This window comes from Typopeltis vanoorti, chromosome 13 (genome assembly GCF_054136105.1).
Source record: "Typopeltis vanoorti isolate ZY-2024b chromosome 13, IOZ_Tvanoo_1.0, whole genome shotgun sequence".
NCBI lineage: Eukaryota > Metazoa > Arthropoda > Arachnida > Uropygi > Thelyphonidae > Typopeltis > Typopeltis vanoorti.
The window spans coordinates 116,662,209-116,682,023 of record NC_143561.1 but is presented as its reverse complement, the minus strand read 5'-3'; the positions used below and the strand labels follow the sequence as shown (position 1 = coordinate 116,682,023).

Genomic DNA, 19,815 nt, shown 5'->3' with positions numbered 1-19,815 from the left:
GGTGGTGACCTGCTGTTTCAAATCCCATGTATACTTCTGCATACTGAACCTCTCAATGAATAGTCACTGAGACGTTCTTTTTTCTTTTCTCCATGTGAAGTTTTGAGCACGTCTTTGTGTTGGAAATAATGACTGGTCCATGTTCTGAACAGAATAATAGTGGGTACTTATGGTGCTTACAATTATTCTTCCTTAGTAGAACTTACTGTGGGACTATATGCACAAGTCTCATTGTCCAGTTCCAGCTCTCTATTCTAACATTTTCCCAAATTATTCTGCTTGATATTGCCTGCTATTCAAGAAGATTATCCTTGTGTTTAGTGTACATGTTATACAACCCTCATTAGTATTATATCCTCTTTATTTGTGTAGTAGCTTTCCTGGTGCAGCATCATTATTAAATGTACAGACTCACTTGATATGTCAACATTTAAAAATACATGTCTGCTAACAATACTGGAATGCCTATTTGTTTTTAAATACATTGTAGACATATAAATAGAATCTGTTAACTGAAGTATGATTTTTAATGAAATGAAGTGGAAATGTATATTTGTATTCTTATTCATACTCATGAAGATTTAAATAATACTACAGTTGTTACCTGATTCGTAAAATTTTTTGAATTTCTATAACTTCCAGCTATTATTTTAATATGGTTGTAATATGCATTTTGCATTGCTTTGCAGATGGGGCTAGAAATCATTTATGGAGATACTGATTCTTTAATGATTAATACTAATTCCTGTGATTATGATGGCGTCATGAAATTAGGAAAAAAGGTAAGAATAAATTTATTTACATTAGTGCTGGCAATTGGATATTCTAGAAATTTTGCTTGAAGCTTAAACATGTCACTTTTGGAAGCCACTTCAGGTTTTCAGTAAGTAGGATGGTGATCTCGTGGAGGTGAAATGCTACCACCTGACTAATTTGTAGTCACAAAATATTATAAATTATTTATCTTACATTGTTTCTCATGTGCATTGGCAAATTGTAATCCTAATAGCCTGCTTTATTTTGGCAGTGCTGGCTGTGGTTGCAATCATTGTATTTGTGTTGTATTGACTGACTAACTTTGATCTGCTTGACCTAATGAAGATTCCATCTCAGATTTAAATTCAGTGCAATGTTTTTTCTCTGAAAAGTAATACACAGTGAAAACATTTTCTCACAGAGAACTTTGAATTAAAATTGAGTGGTGCTGGACAAAGGAATAATCTCTGCAAGCAAAACAGCTTTTTATAATTTTTACTTATACTGATTTTCATTTACAAGGATTTTCTGTAATATGCACATTCGCTTATATGGCTGCTTGGTAATCACTGACTGTAAAGAAAAAAGGTGTTAAATAGTCAACAGATCACGACCTCCCCCCCCCCCCCCCAAAAAAAAAAAAAAAAAAAAACATGCACACACCCTCAATTTTAACTACTGAATTATAGCTTATCCATTCTTTCTTTTAGAGAAACTTGTGCCATATTGTTTTGTTATGAATTATTTATGCATAAACACAAGGTAAAGGCCATATATTTCAGTCTGAAAATTACAGACCATCTTCAGTGTCAAAATACAGTTGATACAAGGTAGAATGCAAATAATGGATTTATTTGAAATAGAGTGAGCTGTGTGGTATTTCCAGTGATGTTATGTTCTAGCTGAGGAAAAGGTTAACATAAAAATATATGTATAATTTTAAAAAAATGATGGTGTGTTATTCTAATTAGACTTTCCTATAATTTTGATAATGATAGACAGTCATTCCGATCAGGTGATTTAACCACATCTATTAATGGAAAGCCCACTTTCACTGGATGCCACATTCTTCAACAATCTGCACACCATCCTTCTCAAAAGACAGAAATCATAGTATTTAATTCAATTAGCTAAGACTAATTGTTTGGCTCCTCATCAATTACAGGAAGAACTCTCAAATATCAAACAATATATTGTTTGATATTTGAAACAATATATTATTTGATATTTTGAACAATATCAAAATATCTGTTTTGTTTGATATCAGAAAGGACTGCACAATATCCTTTTGACTCCTGCTAACCTAACCTAAACAACAAAGAAATGGTACCTCAAGTTCCAGTTCCATACATTTCTGGTGTTTCAGAACCAGTTTCCAGAATTATAAAGAAATATGATTTAGTAGCTACTTTTATACCCATCAATAAACTCTCAACTTATTTCTCCTCTTCAAAAGATAAATGTTTTCCAATGTGTCTCTTCCAGGTGTGTATACCAAGTTCCTTGTGACTACTGTCTATACTGCTTTGGACAAACTGGATACTCAACAGAAAAGAGATTACAAGACCATCTATCATATATTTTTCCACAGAAAATCTGATAAAACTGAATTAGCTCAACACAGAGTAGACACAGACCACAGCATTATTTCATCTGAAACATGCCTACTACATCACTGTTGATACAAATTTGAATTTTTATTTAACACGTTCACTGCCAACTACAAGTATACTCGTAGTTCGTATATGAACCTCGCATGCCAGCTACGAATATGCTCGTATGTCGATTACCACCGGCAATGAGATTACTCGTACTGACCTTGAAGAAGTGAAAGTGCGGAGTGAGTAGCAAACGTGTGTATACCCATAATTGGTATATGAGCCTCACAAGCCAACTACGAATATACGCGTATGTTGATTACCTCCAGCTACGAGATTACTTGTACTGACCTCGAAGAAGTGAAAGTGTTTGGCTTGCGGTAACAAACCATGCCTGAGGAGCTTGGCAGCGAATGTGTTAAGGAGAGTGCTAACACCTTGCTTCACTGCCCTAACTTGAATCGGAATAACACTCAATCATTATCAAAAATATGGGAAAGTCTGATTAAAATAATGCATCTTTATTTTTTATTATATTATATTTTATATATATATATATACTGTTATGATTAACCTTTTTCCTCAGTTAATTTTATTATATATATATATATATATATGCTGTTATGATTAACCTTTTTCCTCAGTTAGAACATAATGTCACTGGAAATATAACATGACGCGACTCACTCTATTTTAAACAAATCCATTGTTTGCATTCTACCTTGTATCACCTCTTTATTGCTGCTGAAGATGGTCTGTAATTCTCAGACTGAAATATATGGCTTTATAATAACCTTTCAATTATTACTTTTACCTTGTGTTTACATGTAAATAATCCATATAACTTATCCATTGTCTTGTCTTGTCCTGTCCTCAAGGGCTCACTTTAGTGAGTATAGGTATGATAAACCCGAGTTACGTGATGCTGGAACATGCCTTACTTGTAATATACATCTGTTATATTATTTGTAGACTGGTCTCTCCCCTTCCTTCTTTTCTTCTTGCTCCTTCCCCCTAGTGCTATTAGAGTATTCAAGGGGGTATGGGTGAATCGTTCCTATTTTGCTATTTCATTTTGTCTTATGCAGTGGGAGTTTTTCTCACCTAGTAGGCAGAAGTCCCAACGTGGGATGAATTGGGGAACAAAACAACATCCCGGACATGTGCAAAGGGCCTTTGCAACCCCAACACTATTTTCTTGCAGTCACTTTACTCCAAAATGCTAATATGGTTGTGTCTTGTAATACATTGGTTTCTGCATCGATTGTCTTGCAGAATAATCAGAACTGTGTTCAGGGCTTAAGCAGAGGATCTACAGATCCTCTGCTTAAGCCCTGATTCACAATATCAAAAGTCATTGATATTTTGAATGAAGAACACAGAAGATATAGGATTAATCTTAGAAAGGAATTTTACATAGGCACATGGAATGTTCAGAGTCTACAGATGGGTATTCTTGAGAGTTTGTAAAGCAATGGAGCAGTATAAAATTGACATCCTGGGAGTTACAGAGACCAGAGAGAATGGAGAAGGTCACTTCAAAAGGCAGGATGGTACTTTCTATTAGATTTCAGGCTCATCCTACCAATGTATCAATCGTGGTGGTTTATGCACCCCACAGAGAGACTTGAAGTCCTCTAGCTTAGGGGACTAAAATGCAAAGCGTATGAGAGCTAGGCCAGAGTGTGGCATGTTCAGTCTGGGTGAACATAACATCCGTGGTGAAAGACTGTTGGAATTTGTCCTTGCTAACAGATAAGTTATCACCAGTACTTGCTTCCAGAAACACCCATGGGAGATCTATACTGATATCTAACATTGATAGGTCAAGGCACCAGATTGATTACATCTTGGTTCTCCAGCAGTGGAAGACAAGTATTTCTGATGTGCATTCTTGTCATGGAGCAGATTGTGATATAGACCATCAGCTAATAAGAGCCAAAGTAAGACTAAGACTCAGAAAACGTCCAAGTTAGGCACATCCAACTAGACTGGGTGTTTTTCCTACGGGATTCACAGAAGAAACATCAACTTGGTCAGATGATTTTTTGGAGATCAGTGAGGAGAACTCACCTGAAATGCTTTGGGAAGGAGTCAAAGTGATAATACAGCCAAGAAGTATCTCAGCCCAGTAAGAAGACCAAGAGACATGGATATCAGATTCAACTTGGGAATTAATCATAAGGAAGACAGTTGGAAAAACAAAAAGACACGGGAACTGAAGAATATAAGAGATTACATAGAGAAGTCAGAAGAACCATCAAGCAGGACAAGGAAAAGTTTTATACTAATAAATGTGAAGAGAGAGAGAGAGAGTTCCAGATGAGGAGGCACAATTATAAAAGGAATGTTTTATTTAATCCATGAATTAAAGCACAAGTCTAAGCCCAAATTGAATGTCATCAACAACAACAACAGAAATGGAGCATTACTAACAGAAGAATTGGAAATCAAAAACAGATGGAAAGAATACGGTGAGGAACTGTACAACAGAGTGGATAAAGAAAATTTGGAGGAGCCCTCTCACCAGGAATATTCTGATTTGGGACCTCCTCCTATAGGCCACAGGGAATGGAAGAATAAGAGTGTTTCATAGATTAATTACAAGGATATGGGAGATAGGATCATGGCCAAGAGACTGGAAGAAGAAGTCGGTTTCCATGTCACTACATAAGAAGGAGATATGAAGGATTGCAAGAACTATAGAACTATCAGTGTTAAATCTCATGCAAGCAAGATTTTATTGAAGATCATGCTAAATAGGATTGATGCCCGAGGAACAAGCAGGTTTTAGGAAAGGTAAGGACACCAGAGATCAGATTCTTTGCCTTAGACAAATGATAGAAAAGTATAAAGAATTTAGATTCCCTCTGGTAATGAGTTTCTTTTTTGACTGTGTTCAGCATGTGAAACTGTGGGAAGTAATGAAAAGAATGGGTTTTCCTCAACACACTATCAGGTCGGTAGCCAACTTGTACAGGGAACAAGTAGCAATGATAAGAATGGATGTAGGATTAACTGATAGGCTTCATGTTGAAAAGGGAGTTAAGCAATGATGTTTACTTTATCCTCACTTGTTTATTATGTATGTTGACAACATCATGCTTGAAGCATTGGATGAGCTCAAGAAAGGAATTAGGATAGATGGTTGATTGATCAGTAATCTGAGGTATGCTGATAATATCACACTACTCTGTAATGACATGGGAGAACTAGGACAAATTCTTGGTAAAGTTAAGAAGATCAGTAATAACAGAGGACTTCAGCTCAATCCTAGCAAGAGAAAGATTAGAGTTCTCAAAGAAAATACAAACTGGGAAGCTCTTGAGAAACATGTGTACCTCAATGGAGAAAGAATTGAGGAAGTCAGCAAGTTAGAGTACTTGAGATCCATTATTAATGTGAAGAACTGCTGTTCAGAAGACCTCAGAAGAAGATTAGGAATGGCTAAAACAACAGTCAGAGAACTTGTCTAAAATCTGGAAGGATGAATCTATCTCCATGGGAACAAAGTTGAGGATTTTGGATGCATTTGTTTTTCCAACAGCGACTTATGGATGTGAGACTTGGAACCTAAAAAAGTCCGATAAGAAACTGATAACTTATTTTGAGATGTGGTATTACAGAAGGCTGTTGAGGATATCATATACTGAAAGGCATACAAATGAATGGGTGTTAGAAAACATCAGTAGAACATTAAGGCTCCTTAAGGATATTGAGAAGAAAGTTAAAATATTTTGGACACGTTGAAAGGATGGAAATTCTCAGAACAGTAATAGAAGGTAAAGTTCTTGGAAAAACAGGATGGGATAGAATGTCAATGAGACGGATGGTGTGTGTGGAGTGACTGATCTTCAGAGAATTGAAACCTCTAGAAAAGTATACAACATCGGAGTGACCATTTGGCGTCTGTGAACACCCAACGAACAGATGAAGATTGTCCTCTTTAATTAATTATAATTATCTATATTTTAAATTTCTTGCATAATAACTCAAGATTGTGTATGACAAATGGTCAAGAGTAGAAGTGTAAAATAACATATTTTGACTGATTAAAGATCTAACTGAAATTTCAACTTTCAGCATATAAGATGCACCCCAGTTTTGAGAAATTTTAAGGAGAGAAAAAGTGCATCTTAAACCCTGCTAAATACAAATCTATGTTGTATTTTCATGATACCTTAACTAATAGTTTGTTAAATCAAAAATCTGATTGCAAAATTCTCATTTGTTCCAAACCTTTATTGTACTTCCTGAGGTTTCAACAGTTATTTTTTATACCTTTTTGAACATTTTTGCATAAATCTTATGCAGAATACTCAGTAGGGAAATTCCTCTGTGAGTGCTCTTTCCTAAGTTGCCTTTCACCTTTTAGATTTCTGATCACACTTTCTATTTTTGATAATGAAATCTTTTCTTGACCAAATTTTCTTGAATATTTTCTATCATTGTTCAATTTCTGCTTATCTCATTTAATATTTTTGTAAGTTACTTCAAACATCCCAAATATTCTGCAGTTTCGTCACCTTTATTATCTCTAATTACTGTTTCAAGCATTTTTAATTTATAAAAACTTGTAGAATGTAGCAAAATTCTAGAATATTTTGCAGCACAGTGCTGTGTAGGTTTGAATAGTTATGTGAATAGGGAATTGTCAAACCTAAAGTATAGTATATCTGATACTTCACTATGCCTTACTTCATGCGGCATACATCTGTTATATTATCTATAGACTAGTTCTTACTCTTCTTTCTCTTCTTTAAGAACTGGGATAAATCTTTTGTTATTCTTTCATCTCATGCAGTGAGAGGATTGACCAAATGCCTCACCACCACCACCACACACACACTTTTAAAGTAATCAATAAGAACTGAATGCCATAGCAGCCAAAGCTGGGGTGGATTGAATGCACACACCTTTGATTGTAAGGTGATGAAATTGATTCAAACCTTGAAAGGTCTTTTCCAGATAATATCTGAAAAATACCATGGCAGTAAAATTGGACATCTATACTTAAAATTTCAGAAATTTGAAAGGAAAAGAAGAAAAAAAAAGATGAAAATATATATATATACAGGGTGTTCGGGATAAATTTGACAGTTTCGTAAGGAAAAAGAAAATCTTCTTTGTATCTATTAAATTTAATGAATTGACAAAAAAACATTACAGGCAGAGTTAATTACAGTACTATCAACAAGATTTACTCAAAATAACCACCATTAGCATCGATCACAGCTTCAATTCTGCTTCGGAACCTCGAACAAGCTGATGCTACAGTCTCCCTGGGAAGGGCCGCAAAAACTGTTTTAATTTTATCCATTAACTGGGCTTTTGTATTACTGGAAGTGCGATTGGTGTCTTTTTCAACTGCGCCCCATACAAAATAATCCATGGGGTTAAGGTCTGGGGAGTTTGGAGGCCAAACATTTGGACTGGTGAAGTTGTAGAAATTTTCAGACAACCATTTTTGACTTTTCCCAGAGGTGTGGCAAGGGGCCGAATCCTGCTGCCATACATACGGCCTACCATTGGCTACCCTTGTTATCCAGGGCTTGACTACAGTTAGCAACTCCACGAACAAAGCCCGAATTCCAATGCAAGGGTTCTTCAACACCTGTTCCTGCAGATTGCGAGGAATTCTGCTGTACGAACGCAATCAGATCGTCTGCTAGGGATCTTTCTTCTTGCTACATCCTCGTAGTCACCATTGCAAGTCTCTAGTTCATGCCTGATTGTTTTTACTGTATTCAGGGAGCATTGGGCAGCAGTCGTAATATCCTTATTTTGATGGCGGGCACGAATCATCATGATACAAGTTATTCTCTTCCATGATTCAGGTGGGTTCCAGCTATCCATCCTTTCTGACATCTTGTATGTGAATGAAGAAGGGTCCAAACTTTTAAATGAAGAGAAGTGTGTGTTAATACATGTAACTTACGGAAAAATATAATTAATTATAAATATGTCAAATTTATCCCGAACACCCTGTATATACTTGGACTTTGTGGAAAGTGATTAAAAAAAAAACAAAAAAACTAGTGAAACTAGTAAGTATATTTTACATGCAGCTGGAGAAGTCAACTGTGATCTGAGTGTAATACAAATGTGCAGCTACTTCCAGTTATTTAGATGAAAAAGTTGATCATTTCTATGAGTATCTCTCACTCTCAGAGGTAATGCATGTTATTGGAAAATTATTATAGGACATTTTAAGTGCAATTTAGACAGGAAACAACAGGGAGAAAGTGCTTTTGGTATGCAAGACATGGATCAAAGAAATGTGAGAAGACACATTTTATTGAATTTGCAGATGATAATGGACTTCATATAGATAGGAAAGGAAACAGAAAAGTTGACCTGGAGATAACCAAATGGCGAAGTTTTTAATTGAATTGATTATATTATAATAAATGACAAGAATATTCTGCTGTCATTCAATTTAATTATGATAGTGATCATAGTAAGAGCAAAGATAAAAATAAACATCAGAAGAAAAAGAATGAAATTGGTAATGAACACTACAATAGAAGGTGTAGATATAGCAAACCATAAAGAAAAAGTTGAGAAAATAATAGAAGGAAAGTTTAAAGAAGGAAGTGTGAATAACCAATATACAAAATGATGGTACAACATGACAAAATTTCATGCTGGCTGGGGCGTCGCCCGGTAAAACAAGGCTCCCATTGTTTTCGCCAGGGAACCAGGGCAAACAGCGAAATATCAGCTACTGGAACAAATCTGAAAGCACAACCCAACTCAACATCACCAGAGTTAAAGATCAGTACTGTCAACATAAGAAGCCTGAATGGCAAAGAAATGGAGCTAGCTGAAGACTTAGATAAGTACCAGATCAACAAGATAGGGGTGACTAAAAGAAAAAAAGTAGTGAGATCTTTCTGAGCAAAAAATACAAAATGTTATATTCAGGAAATGACAATCAAGGAAAAGAAGGAGTAGCCATAGTATTCAACACAAAATACGAGGCTAATCTTGAATGGCAGGCAGTCTCATGTAGAGTGATGTGGGCAAATATCAGAATGGGGAATTGGACAATGAGACTTATTTGTGTCTTATGTTCCCACAGAAGGTTCTACTAAGGTAGAAGTGGAGGAATTTTTTGAGGCTTTAGAAAAAGCAGCTGACACAATGAAAAAGGAAAAGTTGGTCCTTGTTGCAGAGTAGGAAGTGATTGTGAGACATACAAAAATATTTTGGGAAAATTTGGAGAAAAGAGCAAAGCTAATAATAATGGCAAATACCTGTTGTTGGATTTCTGTTCAGGACATGGACTGGTTATTACTAACACCATGTTCCAACATAAAAATGTGCACAAATTCACATGGTGAGAAGAAGCAAGGAATAAGAAAGTCTCATTAACTATGTTGTTGTTGATAGTGATGTTTTCTCCCTGGTGCAGGACACCAAAGTGTACAGAGGATTTGAAATTGGAAGTGATCACTATTTAGTCTTGAGCAGGATAAAATGGAATTTCATATTGAAAATAATGACATGTAAGAAAGTTTTAAAGCGAATAAAAGTTGAGCAGCTCTCACATGTGAACTGTAGACAAAAATACACAAAGATTATTGAAGAAAAATGAAAGAGTTTGAGAACAGGAACCAAACCTTGGAGATTCAGTAGCAAGCCTTGAAGAAAACCCTGATTGATTCAGCCAGAGAGGCATGTGGTGAGGTTGTCTGCAAGGATAGAAAAATCAGAACTCCATGGTGGACACAGGAAGTTAAAGAGGCAGTGAAGGAAAAGAAGAAAGCATATCAAAAGTTCCTGTCAAATAAGTCAGCTTTTGCTCTTAGGGAATACATAGACTAATGTAAGAAAGAGGAACAGTGTGTAAAACTAGTTAAACAAAAATCATGGGAGAACTTTGGCAATAACATAGAAAATAAATATCAAGAAGGTGGTAAGATATTGTGGAGGTTGTTCAAGACGCTTAGGAATTGAGGAAAAAGTGCTGTAAAAGGAGTTAGATATGATAAAGGTGACATGAAAACAGGAGAAAAAGATATCCTTGAAGTATGGAATAATTACTTTGAAAAATTGCTAAATGAAACAAGCAGTGATAGCACAGCGGTAAAAAAAAAAATCAGCAGGCATACAGTCAGGAATACATATCCATACTTGAAATAGAAAAAGCCATCAAAGGCTTGAAATGTGGAAAGGCAGCAGAAGTAGATGATATTCGACTAGAAATGCTGAAATATGGTGGTATAAAAGTCTTACAGTTCATCCATCTGAACCATGCAGTGCATGGTTCAGATGGATGAACAGAGGGACGAATTCCTGATGACTGGAGTACAGCTCGGATAGTACCCATATATAAAAAGGGAAATAAAACTGAATGTGTGAATTACAGAGATATTTCCCTACTGAGTGTTCCTGGTAAGATATATGCAAATATACTTGAGCAGCGGTTGAGAAGAATTGTGGAAGAAAAGCTTGGTGAAGAACAAGCTGGATTCAGGCCAGATAGAGGCTGTCAGATCTTCACTTTACGACAAATAGGTGAGAAAGCATGGGAATAATAAAGATCTGTATTTAAGTTTTGTCGATCTGGAAAAGGCATATAACAAGGTGCCAAGAGAGAAGCTATTCAGTATGCTACAGTTATATGGTGTCAATGGGGCAATATATTAAGCAATACTTAGTCTTTATTTGAGTTGTAAGTCAGCAGTTAGAATTGGAGGAAGTACAGGAAGATGGTTTAAGGTTAAATCTGGTGTGAGACAAGGATGTACATTATCCCCTCTGTTATTCATTATCTATATGGATCACATTACGAAGGAAAGTGGTATTAAACATGATATTAGAATTGGAGATGTTAATATCAGCTCTTTGCTTTATGTGGACGTTGTTATACTTCTAAATAAATCCGCTACAAGTTTGCAAGATTCCCTTACTAAATTGAATAACTGTTGTAATAGATATAGTATGAAGGTCAGCATTAAAAAGACAAAGACAATGAAAATAGGTAGAATTGTTGAAAATGTCAACTGCATTGTGAACGTAGAACCTGTGGACCAAGTAAAACATTTAAGCTACTTAGGCACAATTTTTAGTGAATATGGTAAACTAAATATGGAAATAGATAACAGAATCAAAGCTGGAATGGTAGGAAGTCAATTGAATAAATTCATATGGAATAAGAGAGAAATTAGTCATCATCATCATCAAATTCCTGCCGTGTACCCTCAAGGGGTGTACAGGATATGATAGTACTACATGAAAAAAATTACATCATTACTAACTTCCTATCTACATTTTTCTCCAGATCAGTCTGTTACTTGTCAATACTCCAACATTATCAGATATTATATTTCTATCCTCTAAGGCACTTTGTACCTTATCAATCCACCTATATCTTGGTCTTCCTCTGGGTCGTTTTCCTACCAACCTGGCAGAGAACACTTGTTTTGCTAATCTTTATTCGCCCATTCTGTTTAAGTGACCATACTACCTGAGATTAGCTCTGCTAACGCATTCCTGGATACTGACAATGTCAAGTTCTTTCCTAGTATCCTCGTTTTTAATATGATACTGCCATTGATGCCATCTGTTCACGCATATAATCTTTCTCAGGACTCTCATATCTGCGGTCTGTAGTCTTTGGTCAAGTGTTTTACTTCTGACCCAGTTCTCAGATCTATATGTTAAAACTGGTTTGAAAACTGTCTTGTATACAGCTAATTTAGTGTTATGACTAATTTCTCTCTAATTCCATATGAATTTATTCAGTTGACTTCCCACCATACTAGCTTTGATGATTCTATTGTCTATTTCTATATTTAATTTACCATCTTCGCTAAAAATCGTGCCTAAGTAGCTGAAATGTTTTACTTGTTTCACTGGCTCTCCATTCAAAATGCAGTTGACATTTTCAACAATTCTGCCTATTTTCATTGTCTTTGTTTTTTTATTGCTTACCTTCATACCTATCTATTACAACAGTTATTCAATTTATTTAGGGAATCATGCAGACTTGTAGCGGATTTATTTAGAAGTATAACATCATCCACATAAAGCAAAGAACTGACATTAATATCTCCAGTTTTGATATTATGTTTAATACCACTTTGCTTCATAATGTACATCCTTGTCTCACACCAGATTTAACATTAAACCATCTTCCTGTACTTCTTTCAATTCTAACTGCTGACTTACCACTCCAATAAAGACTCAGTATTGATATAATGCCCATTGACACCATATAACTGTAGCATATCGAATAGCTTCTCTCTTGGCACCTTGTCATATGCCTTTTCCAAATCGACAAACTTAAATACAGATCTTTGTTATATTTCCATGCTTTCTTGACTGTTTGCCGTAAAGTGAAGATCTGATTCTGACAGCCTCTATTTGGCCTGAATCCAGCTTGTTCTTCACCAAGCTTCTCTTCTACAATCCATCTCAACTGTTTCTCAAGTATACAGGCATAAATCTTACCAGGAATACTCAGTAGAGAAATACCTCTGTAATTCTCAAAATCAGTTTTATTTCTCTTTTTATATATGGGTATTATGAGAGCTCTACTCCAATCATCTGGAATTCGTCCTTCAGTCCAGGTCCTCTGAACCATGCAGTGTAGCCACTGTAAAACTTTTATACCTCCATACTTGAGAATTTCTGGTCTAAAATCATCGACTCCAGCTGCCTTTCCACATTTCAAGCCTTTGATGGCTTTTTCTACTTCAGGTATGGATATCTATTCCTGACTGCATGCCTGGTCAGAGTTTTTTACCACTGTGCTGTCATCACTGCTTGTTTCATTTAGCAGTTTTTCAAAGTAATTATTCCATACTTCAAGGATATCTTTTTCTCCCATTTTCATGTCTCCTTTATCATCTCTAACTCCTTTTACAGCACTCTTATCTCCATTCCTAAGCTTCTTCAACAACCTCCAGAATATTTTGCCATCATCTTGATATTTATTTTCTATATTCTTGCCAAAGTCCTCCCATGACTTTTGTTTAGCTAGTTTTACACAGTGTTTCGCATTCTTGCATTTGTCTCTGTATTCTCTAAGAGCACAAGCTGACTTATTTGACAGGAACTTTTGATATGCTTTCTTCTTTTCCTTCACTGCCTCTTTAACTTCCTGTGTCCACCATAGAGTTCTGATTTTTTTTATCCTTGCAGACAACCTCACCACATGCCACTCTGGCAGAATCAGTCAATGTTTTCTTCAGAGTTTGCCACTGAATCTCCAAAGTTTGATTCCTGTTCTCAAACTCATTCATTTTCTTTTCAATAATCTTTCTGTATTTTAGTCTACAGTTCACATCTGAGAGCTGCTCAACTTTTATTTGCTTTAAACCTTTCTTACATGTTATTCTTTTCAATATGAAATTCAATTTTATCCTGCTCAAGACTAAACAGTGATCACTTCCAATTTCAAATCCTCTGTACACTCTGGTGTCCTGCACCAGGGAGAAAACATCACTATCAACAATAATATAGTCAATGAGACTTTTCTTATTCCTTGCCTCTTCTCTCCATGTGAATTTATGTTATGTTGGAACATGGTGTTAGTAATAACCAGTGCATGTAATGAGCAGAAATCCAACAGATATTTGCCATTATTATTAGCTTTGCTCTTTTCTTCAAATTTTCCCAAAATATTTTTGTATGTCTCACAATCATTTCCTACTCTGCTATTTAGATCCACAACAAGGACCAACTTTTCCTTTTTCATTGTGTCAGTTGCTTTTTGTAAAGCCTCAAAAAATTCCTCCACTTCTATCTTAGTAGAACCTTCTGTGGGACCATAGGCACAAATAAGTCTCATTGTCCAGTTCCCCATTTTCATATTTGCCCACATTACTCTACTTGATACTGACTGCCATTTAAGAAGATTATCCTCGTATTTTGTGTTGAATACTACTACTTCTTATTTTCTTTGTTTGTCATTGCCTGAATATAACGTTTTGTATTTATTGCTCAGAAAGATGTCACCAGTTTTTGTCTTTTTTGTTTCAGTCACCCCTATTATTTCGATCTGGTACTTATCTAATTCCTCAGCTAGCTCCATTTCTTTGCCATTCTTGCTTCTTTACCGATCTTTAACTCTGGTGATGTTGAGTTGGGGTTTGTTTTCAGATTTGTTCCAGTAGCTGACTTTTCGCTGTTCGCCCTGGTTCCCTTGTGAAAACAACGGGGGCCTTGTTTAACCGGGCGACGCCCCAGCCGGCATGAAATTTTGTCATGTTGTACCATCATTTTGTATATTGGTTTAAGCCAATAAGAATACAATTTGGTCGGCTAAATTTCAAATTGCCAGCCCATCATCATTCGTTCAGTATCCATGTAGATACCCAATAGGTTGCACCACGAGAAGGTGAGGATTGGACATTAGGTCAGAAGCCCTGGTCGGTTCTCTGCATTCCTTTAAAGGCTATGTGGAGGTCTCCTCTCAGTTATACAGCTTTGACCCTTATGTGCCCCAAGAGAAATTAGTTGGAACACTAAATTAGCTTATAGAAGACGGTGTTCAAGCTAGTTTTAACTTATTGATCTTAGAGCTGGGTCAGAAGTAAAACACTTCGCCAAAGACTAGAGACCGCAGATATGAGAGTCCTAAGAAAGATTAGAGACGTGTACAGATGGCATCAATGGCAATATCATATTAAAAATGAAGATATTAGGAATGAATTGACATTGTCAGCATCCAGGAATGCGTCAGCAGCTAATCTCAGGTGGTATTGTCACTTGAACAGAATGTGCGAGGAAAGATTAGCGAAACAAGTGTTCTCTGCCAGGTTGCCAGGAAAACAACCCAGAGGAAGACCAAGATATAGATGGATTGATACGGTACAAAATGCCTTAGACGATAGAGATATAAGATCTGATAATGTTGGAATCTTGACAAGTAACAGCTGATTTTGGGGAAAATTGTAGATAGGAAGTTAGTAATGATGTAAATTTTTCATGTAGTACTATCATATCTTGTACATGTCAGGAATTTGATGATGATGAGTGTGAATGAATCAGGCTTATCTGAGATAATGTTGGAAATAACTTCAATAATAATGGAAATCACTAAGTATACAAGAAAATCGTTATCAGCAAACAAAACATTGAAGAAACACCTACTGTATGGGCATTTAATTTAATCAAAAAATGAATTATGGAAAAGCTGATATGGGAGTATCAAGTACAGTATAGTTGTCGAAATCAAAGTTAGTTGGCAAAGAAATCAGAAAGAACATGAGAAAATTGGAAAAAAAAAAAAAACTGAAAACGATTAAACAAAGATTACATATAATGAAAAAATGGATTCCAAAACTGAAAAATAAGCAAAGAGTAGTGCAGTGCAATAGAGAAAAATATAATGGAAATGTGCTGTGATATTTATAGGGATCTATACAAAAGCAAAGTCTGTGCGGTTAGCCTAGTGGCTATGCGCTTCGTGACTATATGCCTGGGGAAGGAGTGTCTTAGGTTTGATTCCCATTGGTGATGTGAGGAGCTGAAGGATCTTCCTCAGCCATAGTCAAGGGTCTTGGGCATGGACAGTAGAGTTTTTTCCCCAGTTTATCCTGGGGTTTTTCATCCCGCAAACAGGCAAACAGGACCTGTGAACATACAGAATACAGCCATAGGATAAATAGACGAAGACAGAAGAGGAGATGGGTGCCATCTATCTTAATTCATCGCCCATTAGACATTCATGGCTCAGCCATGAATAGTTGTAACCTTAGTATGGCACAGTATGACCTTTGTAGTTTTTGTGCCAAATAAACTATAAACCAAACCAAACCTTCTACATCTACATACTTAAATACAGATTGTTGTTATATTCCAATGATTTCTCAACTCTTTGTCATGAAGTGGAAATCTGATCCTGACAGCCTCTATGTGTCCTGAATCCAGCTTGTTCTTCACCAAGTTTCCCTTCCACAATCCTTCTCAAGTGTACTTGCATAAATCTTGCCAGGAACACTCAGTAGAGAAATACCTCTGTAATTCTCACATTCAGTTTTATTTCTGTTTTTGTATATGGGTACTATGAGAGCTCTATTCTAATCATCTGGATTTCATCCCTCTGTCCAGGCCTTCTGAACTATACAATGCCGCCACTGAAGACTTTTATACCTCCATACTTGATCATTTTTGGTCGAATATCATCTACTTTTGCTGTTTCCACATTTCAGGCGTTGGATGGCTTTTTCTACTTCAAGCATGGATATGTATTCCTGATTGCATGCCTGGTTAGTGTTTTTTTACCACTGGGCTGTCACTGATTGTTTCATTTAGCAATTTTCCAAAGTAATTACTCCATACTTCAAGGATATCTTTTTGTCCAGTTTTCATGTCACCTTTATCATCTCTAATTTCTTTTACAGTACTCTTTCTTCCATTTCTAAGCCTCTTCAACAACCTTCAGAATATCTTGCCACCTTCTAGATATTTATTTTCTATGCTCTTACCAAAGTCTTCCTGTCACTTTTGTTTAGCTAATTTTACACAGTGTTTAGCATTCTTGCATTTGTCTCTATATTCTCTAAGAGCACAAGCTGACTTATTTGACAGGAACTTTTGATATGCTTTCTTCTTTTCCTTCACTGCCTCTAACTTCCTGTGTCCACCAGGGAGTTCTGATTTTTTTATCCTTGCAGACAACCTCACCACATGCCTCTCTGGCTGAATCAGTTAGGATTTTCTTCAAGGCTTCCTACTGAATCTCCAAGTTTTGTTTCCTGTTTTCAAACTCTTTCATTTTTTTCTTGAATAATGTTTGTTTATTTTAGTGTATAGATCACATCTGAGAGCTGCTCAACTTTTATTCACTTTAAAACTTTCTTATATGTTCTCCTTTTTGATATGAAATTCAATTTTATCCTGTTAAAGACTAAATGATGATTACTTCCCATTTCAAATCCTCTGTACACTGTAGTGTCCTGCACTAGTGAGAAAACATCGTTGTCAATGTGACTTCTTATTCGTTGCCTCTTCTGTCCATGTGAATTTGTGTGCATTTTTATTTTGGAACATTGTGTTAGTAATAACCAGTCCATGTTCTGAGCAGAAATCTAACAGGTATTTGCCATTATTATTATTAGCTTTGCTCTTTTCTTGAAAATTTTCCCAAAATATTTTTGTATGTCTGACAATCATTTCCTACTCTGCTATTTCGATCCATAACATGGACCAATTTTTCGTTTTGTTAGTTGCTTTCTCTAAAGCCTCAAAAAATTTCTCCGTTTCTTGATTAGTAGAACCTTCTTTGAGACCCATAGGCACAAATAAGTCTCGTTGTCCAGTTCCCTATTCTGATATTTGCCCACGTCACTTTACTTGATATTGCCCACCATTCAAGAAGATTAGCCTCGTATTTAGTGTTGAATACTATAACTATTCCTTCTTTTCTGTGATTGTTATTGCCTGAACATGACATTTTATAATTATTGTTTAGAACGATCTCACCTGTTTTTTTCTTTTCTGTTTCACTCACCCCTATTATATTGATCTGGTACTTATCCAATTCCTCAGCTAGCTCTATTTCTTTGCTGTTCAGGCTTCTTATGTTGGTATTACTGATCTTGAACTCTAGTGATGTTGATTTGGGGTATATTTCAGAATTTGTTCCAGTAGTTGACTCTTTGCTGTTTGCAATGGTTCCCTAGTGAAAACAACAACGCTCTTGTTTAACCGATCGACACTCCAGCCAACATGAAATTCTGTCATGTTGCACAATCATTTTATATTGTGGTTTAATCCAATAAGAATACAGTTTGGTCAGCCAAATCAAAATTGCCAGCTCATCCTTGTTCGTTCAGTATCAAGGTAGATACCTAACAGGGTTCACTACGAGAAGGTGAGGATTGGAGATTAGGTCAGAAGCCCTGGTTGGTTCTCTGCATTCCCTTAAAGACTGTGTGGTGGTCTCCTCTCAGTTATACAGCTTTGACCCTTAAGCACCCCAGCTCATTGTACCCATCTATAATTAAAGGAATAAAGCTGAATTTGAAAATTACAGACTAATTTCTCTGCTGAGTGTTCTTGGTAAGATTTATGGAAGTATACTTGAGAAATGGCTAAAAAAATTGTAGAAGGAAAGCTTGGGTAAGAACAACCTGGATTCTGACCAAATATGTGTTTTCAGGATCATATTTTTACTTTAGGTCCAATTGTTAATAAATCTTGGAAATGTGACAGGAATTTGTATTTAAGTTTCATAAATCTGGAAAAGGCATATGCCAAAAGAAAAGCTCCTCAAAATGCTAGTTATGTGGTGTAAATGGGATATTATATCGATCAATATATATAGTTTCTGTTTAAGCTGTAAGCGGTTAGAACTGAAGGAAGTATAGGAAGATTGTTTAATGCAACAAGGGTGTACATTTCTCCACTGTTAATCATTATCTATATGGATCACATTATGAAGGAAAGTGGTATTAAATCCAATACCAAAATTTTCAATGTTAATCTTAGCTCTTTTCTTTATGCAGATGATGTTGTTTTTATGAATAAATCCAGCACAAATCTGCAATAAAAAGACAAAGAGTATGAAAATAGGCAGAAACATTGAAAACCTCACATCCTGAATGGTGAACCTATAGAACAAGTATAACATTTCAGCTATTTAGGCACAATTTTTAGTGAAAATGGTAAATTAAATGTGGAAATAGATAAGAGAATTAGTAAAACTGGTATGATAGGAAGTCAGCCAATTAATTTATATGGAATAAGAAAGAAATTAATCAAAACACTAAATTAGGTGTATACAAGACAGTGTTCAAACCAATTTTAACTTATGGATTTGAGATCTGGGTTAGAAATAAAACTTGTTGAAAGACTGGAAACCTCTAATATGAGAGTTCTGAGAAAGATTAGTGGAGTGAACAGATGGCATCAATGGCAGTATCACATTAAAAATAACAATATTAGGAAAGAACTTGCCATTGTTGGCATTCAGGAATGTGTTAACAGATCTAATCTCAGGTAGTATTGGCACTTAAACAGAATGGAAGGGGAAAGATTAGCTAAACAAGTGATATTTGCCAGGATGGCAGGAAGAATTTCAATTGGAAGACCAAGATATAGGTGGATCGATGCAGTAAAAATTACCTTAGAACTCAGAAATATAAGATCTGATAATGTTGGAATGTTGACAGATAGGCTAATCTGGCAGGAAATTGTTGATAGAAAATTAATAATGATGTAACTTTTCATGTAGTACTATCATAAGATCTGTACCTTCCTGAGAGTATGTATTAGTAATTTGATGACGATGATGGATTAGGCAAGGCTGTTTAGTCCTCTCTAAGTTTTGGAGACTGATAGGGGGGGGGGGAGAGTTCAATCTCTACTAGTTGCCAGAGATAGCCAGCTCAAGACTATCTCTAATTATAAATGGCATCCTTTGAAGAGATAGCTGACAAATGTCACCAGCAGCACTTGAGAAAATGGTGCATATGTTTTAATATTCTCCAAAATATTTTAC

The 19,815-nt window shown here is 35.8% G+C and overlaps 1 protein-coding gene across 4 annotated transcripts in view; it reads left to right on the top strand.

The window, feature by feature from the left end:
* The window catches only part of PolA1 (DNA polymerase alpha catalytic subunit), a 561,406-nt gene that overhangs the window by 414,056 nt on the left and 127,535 nt on the right, over positions 1-19,815 (top strand). For all 4 annotated transcript variants that reach the window (XM_090402430.1, XM_090402431.1, XM_090402428.1 and 1 more), the window contains one exon: positions 690-782. In XM_090402430.1, the coding sequence (XP_090258556.1) occupies positions 690-782 (93 nt within the window). The remainder of the gene's footprint in view (positions 1-689; positions 783-19,815) is intronic.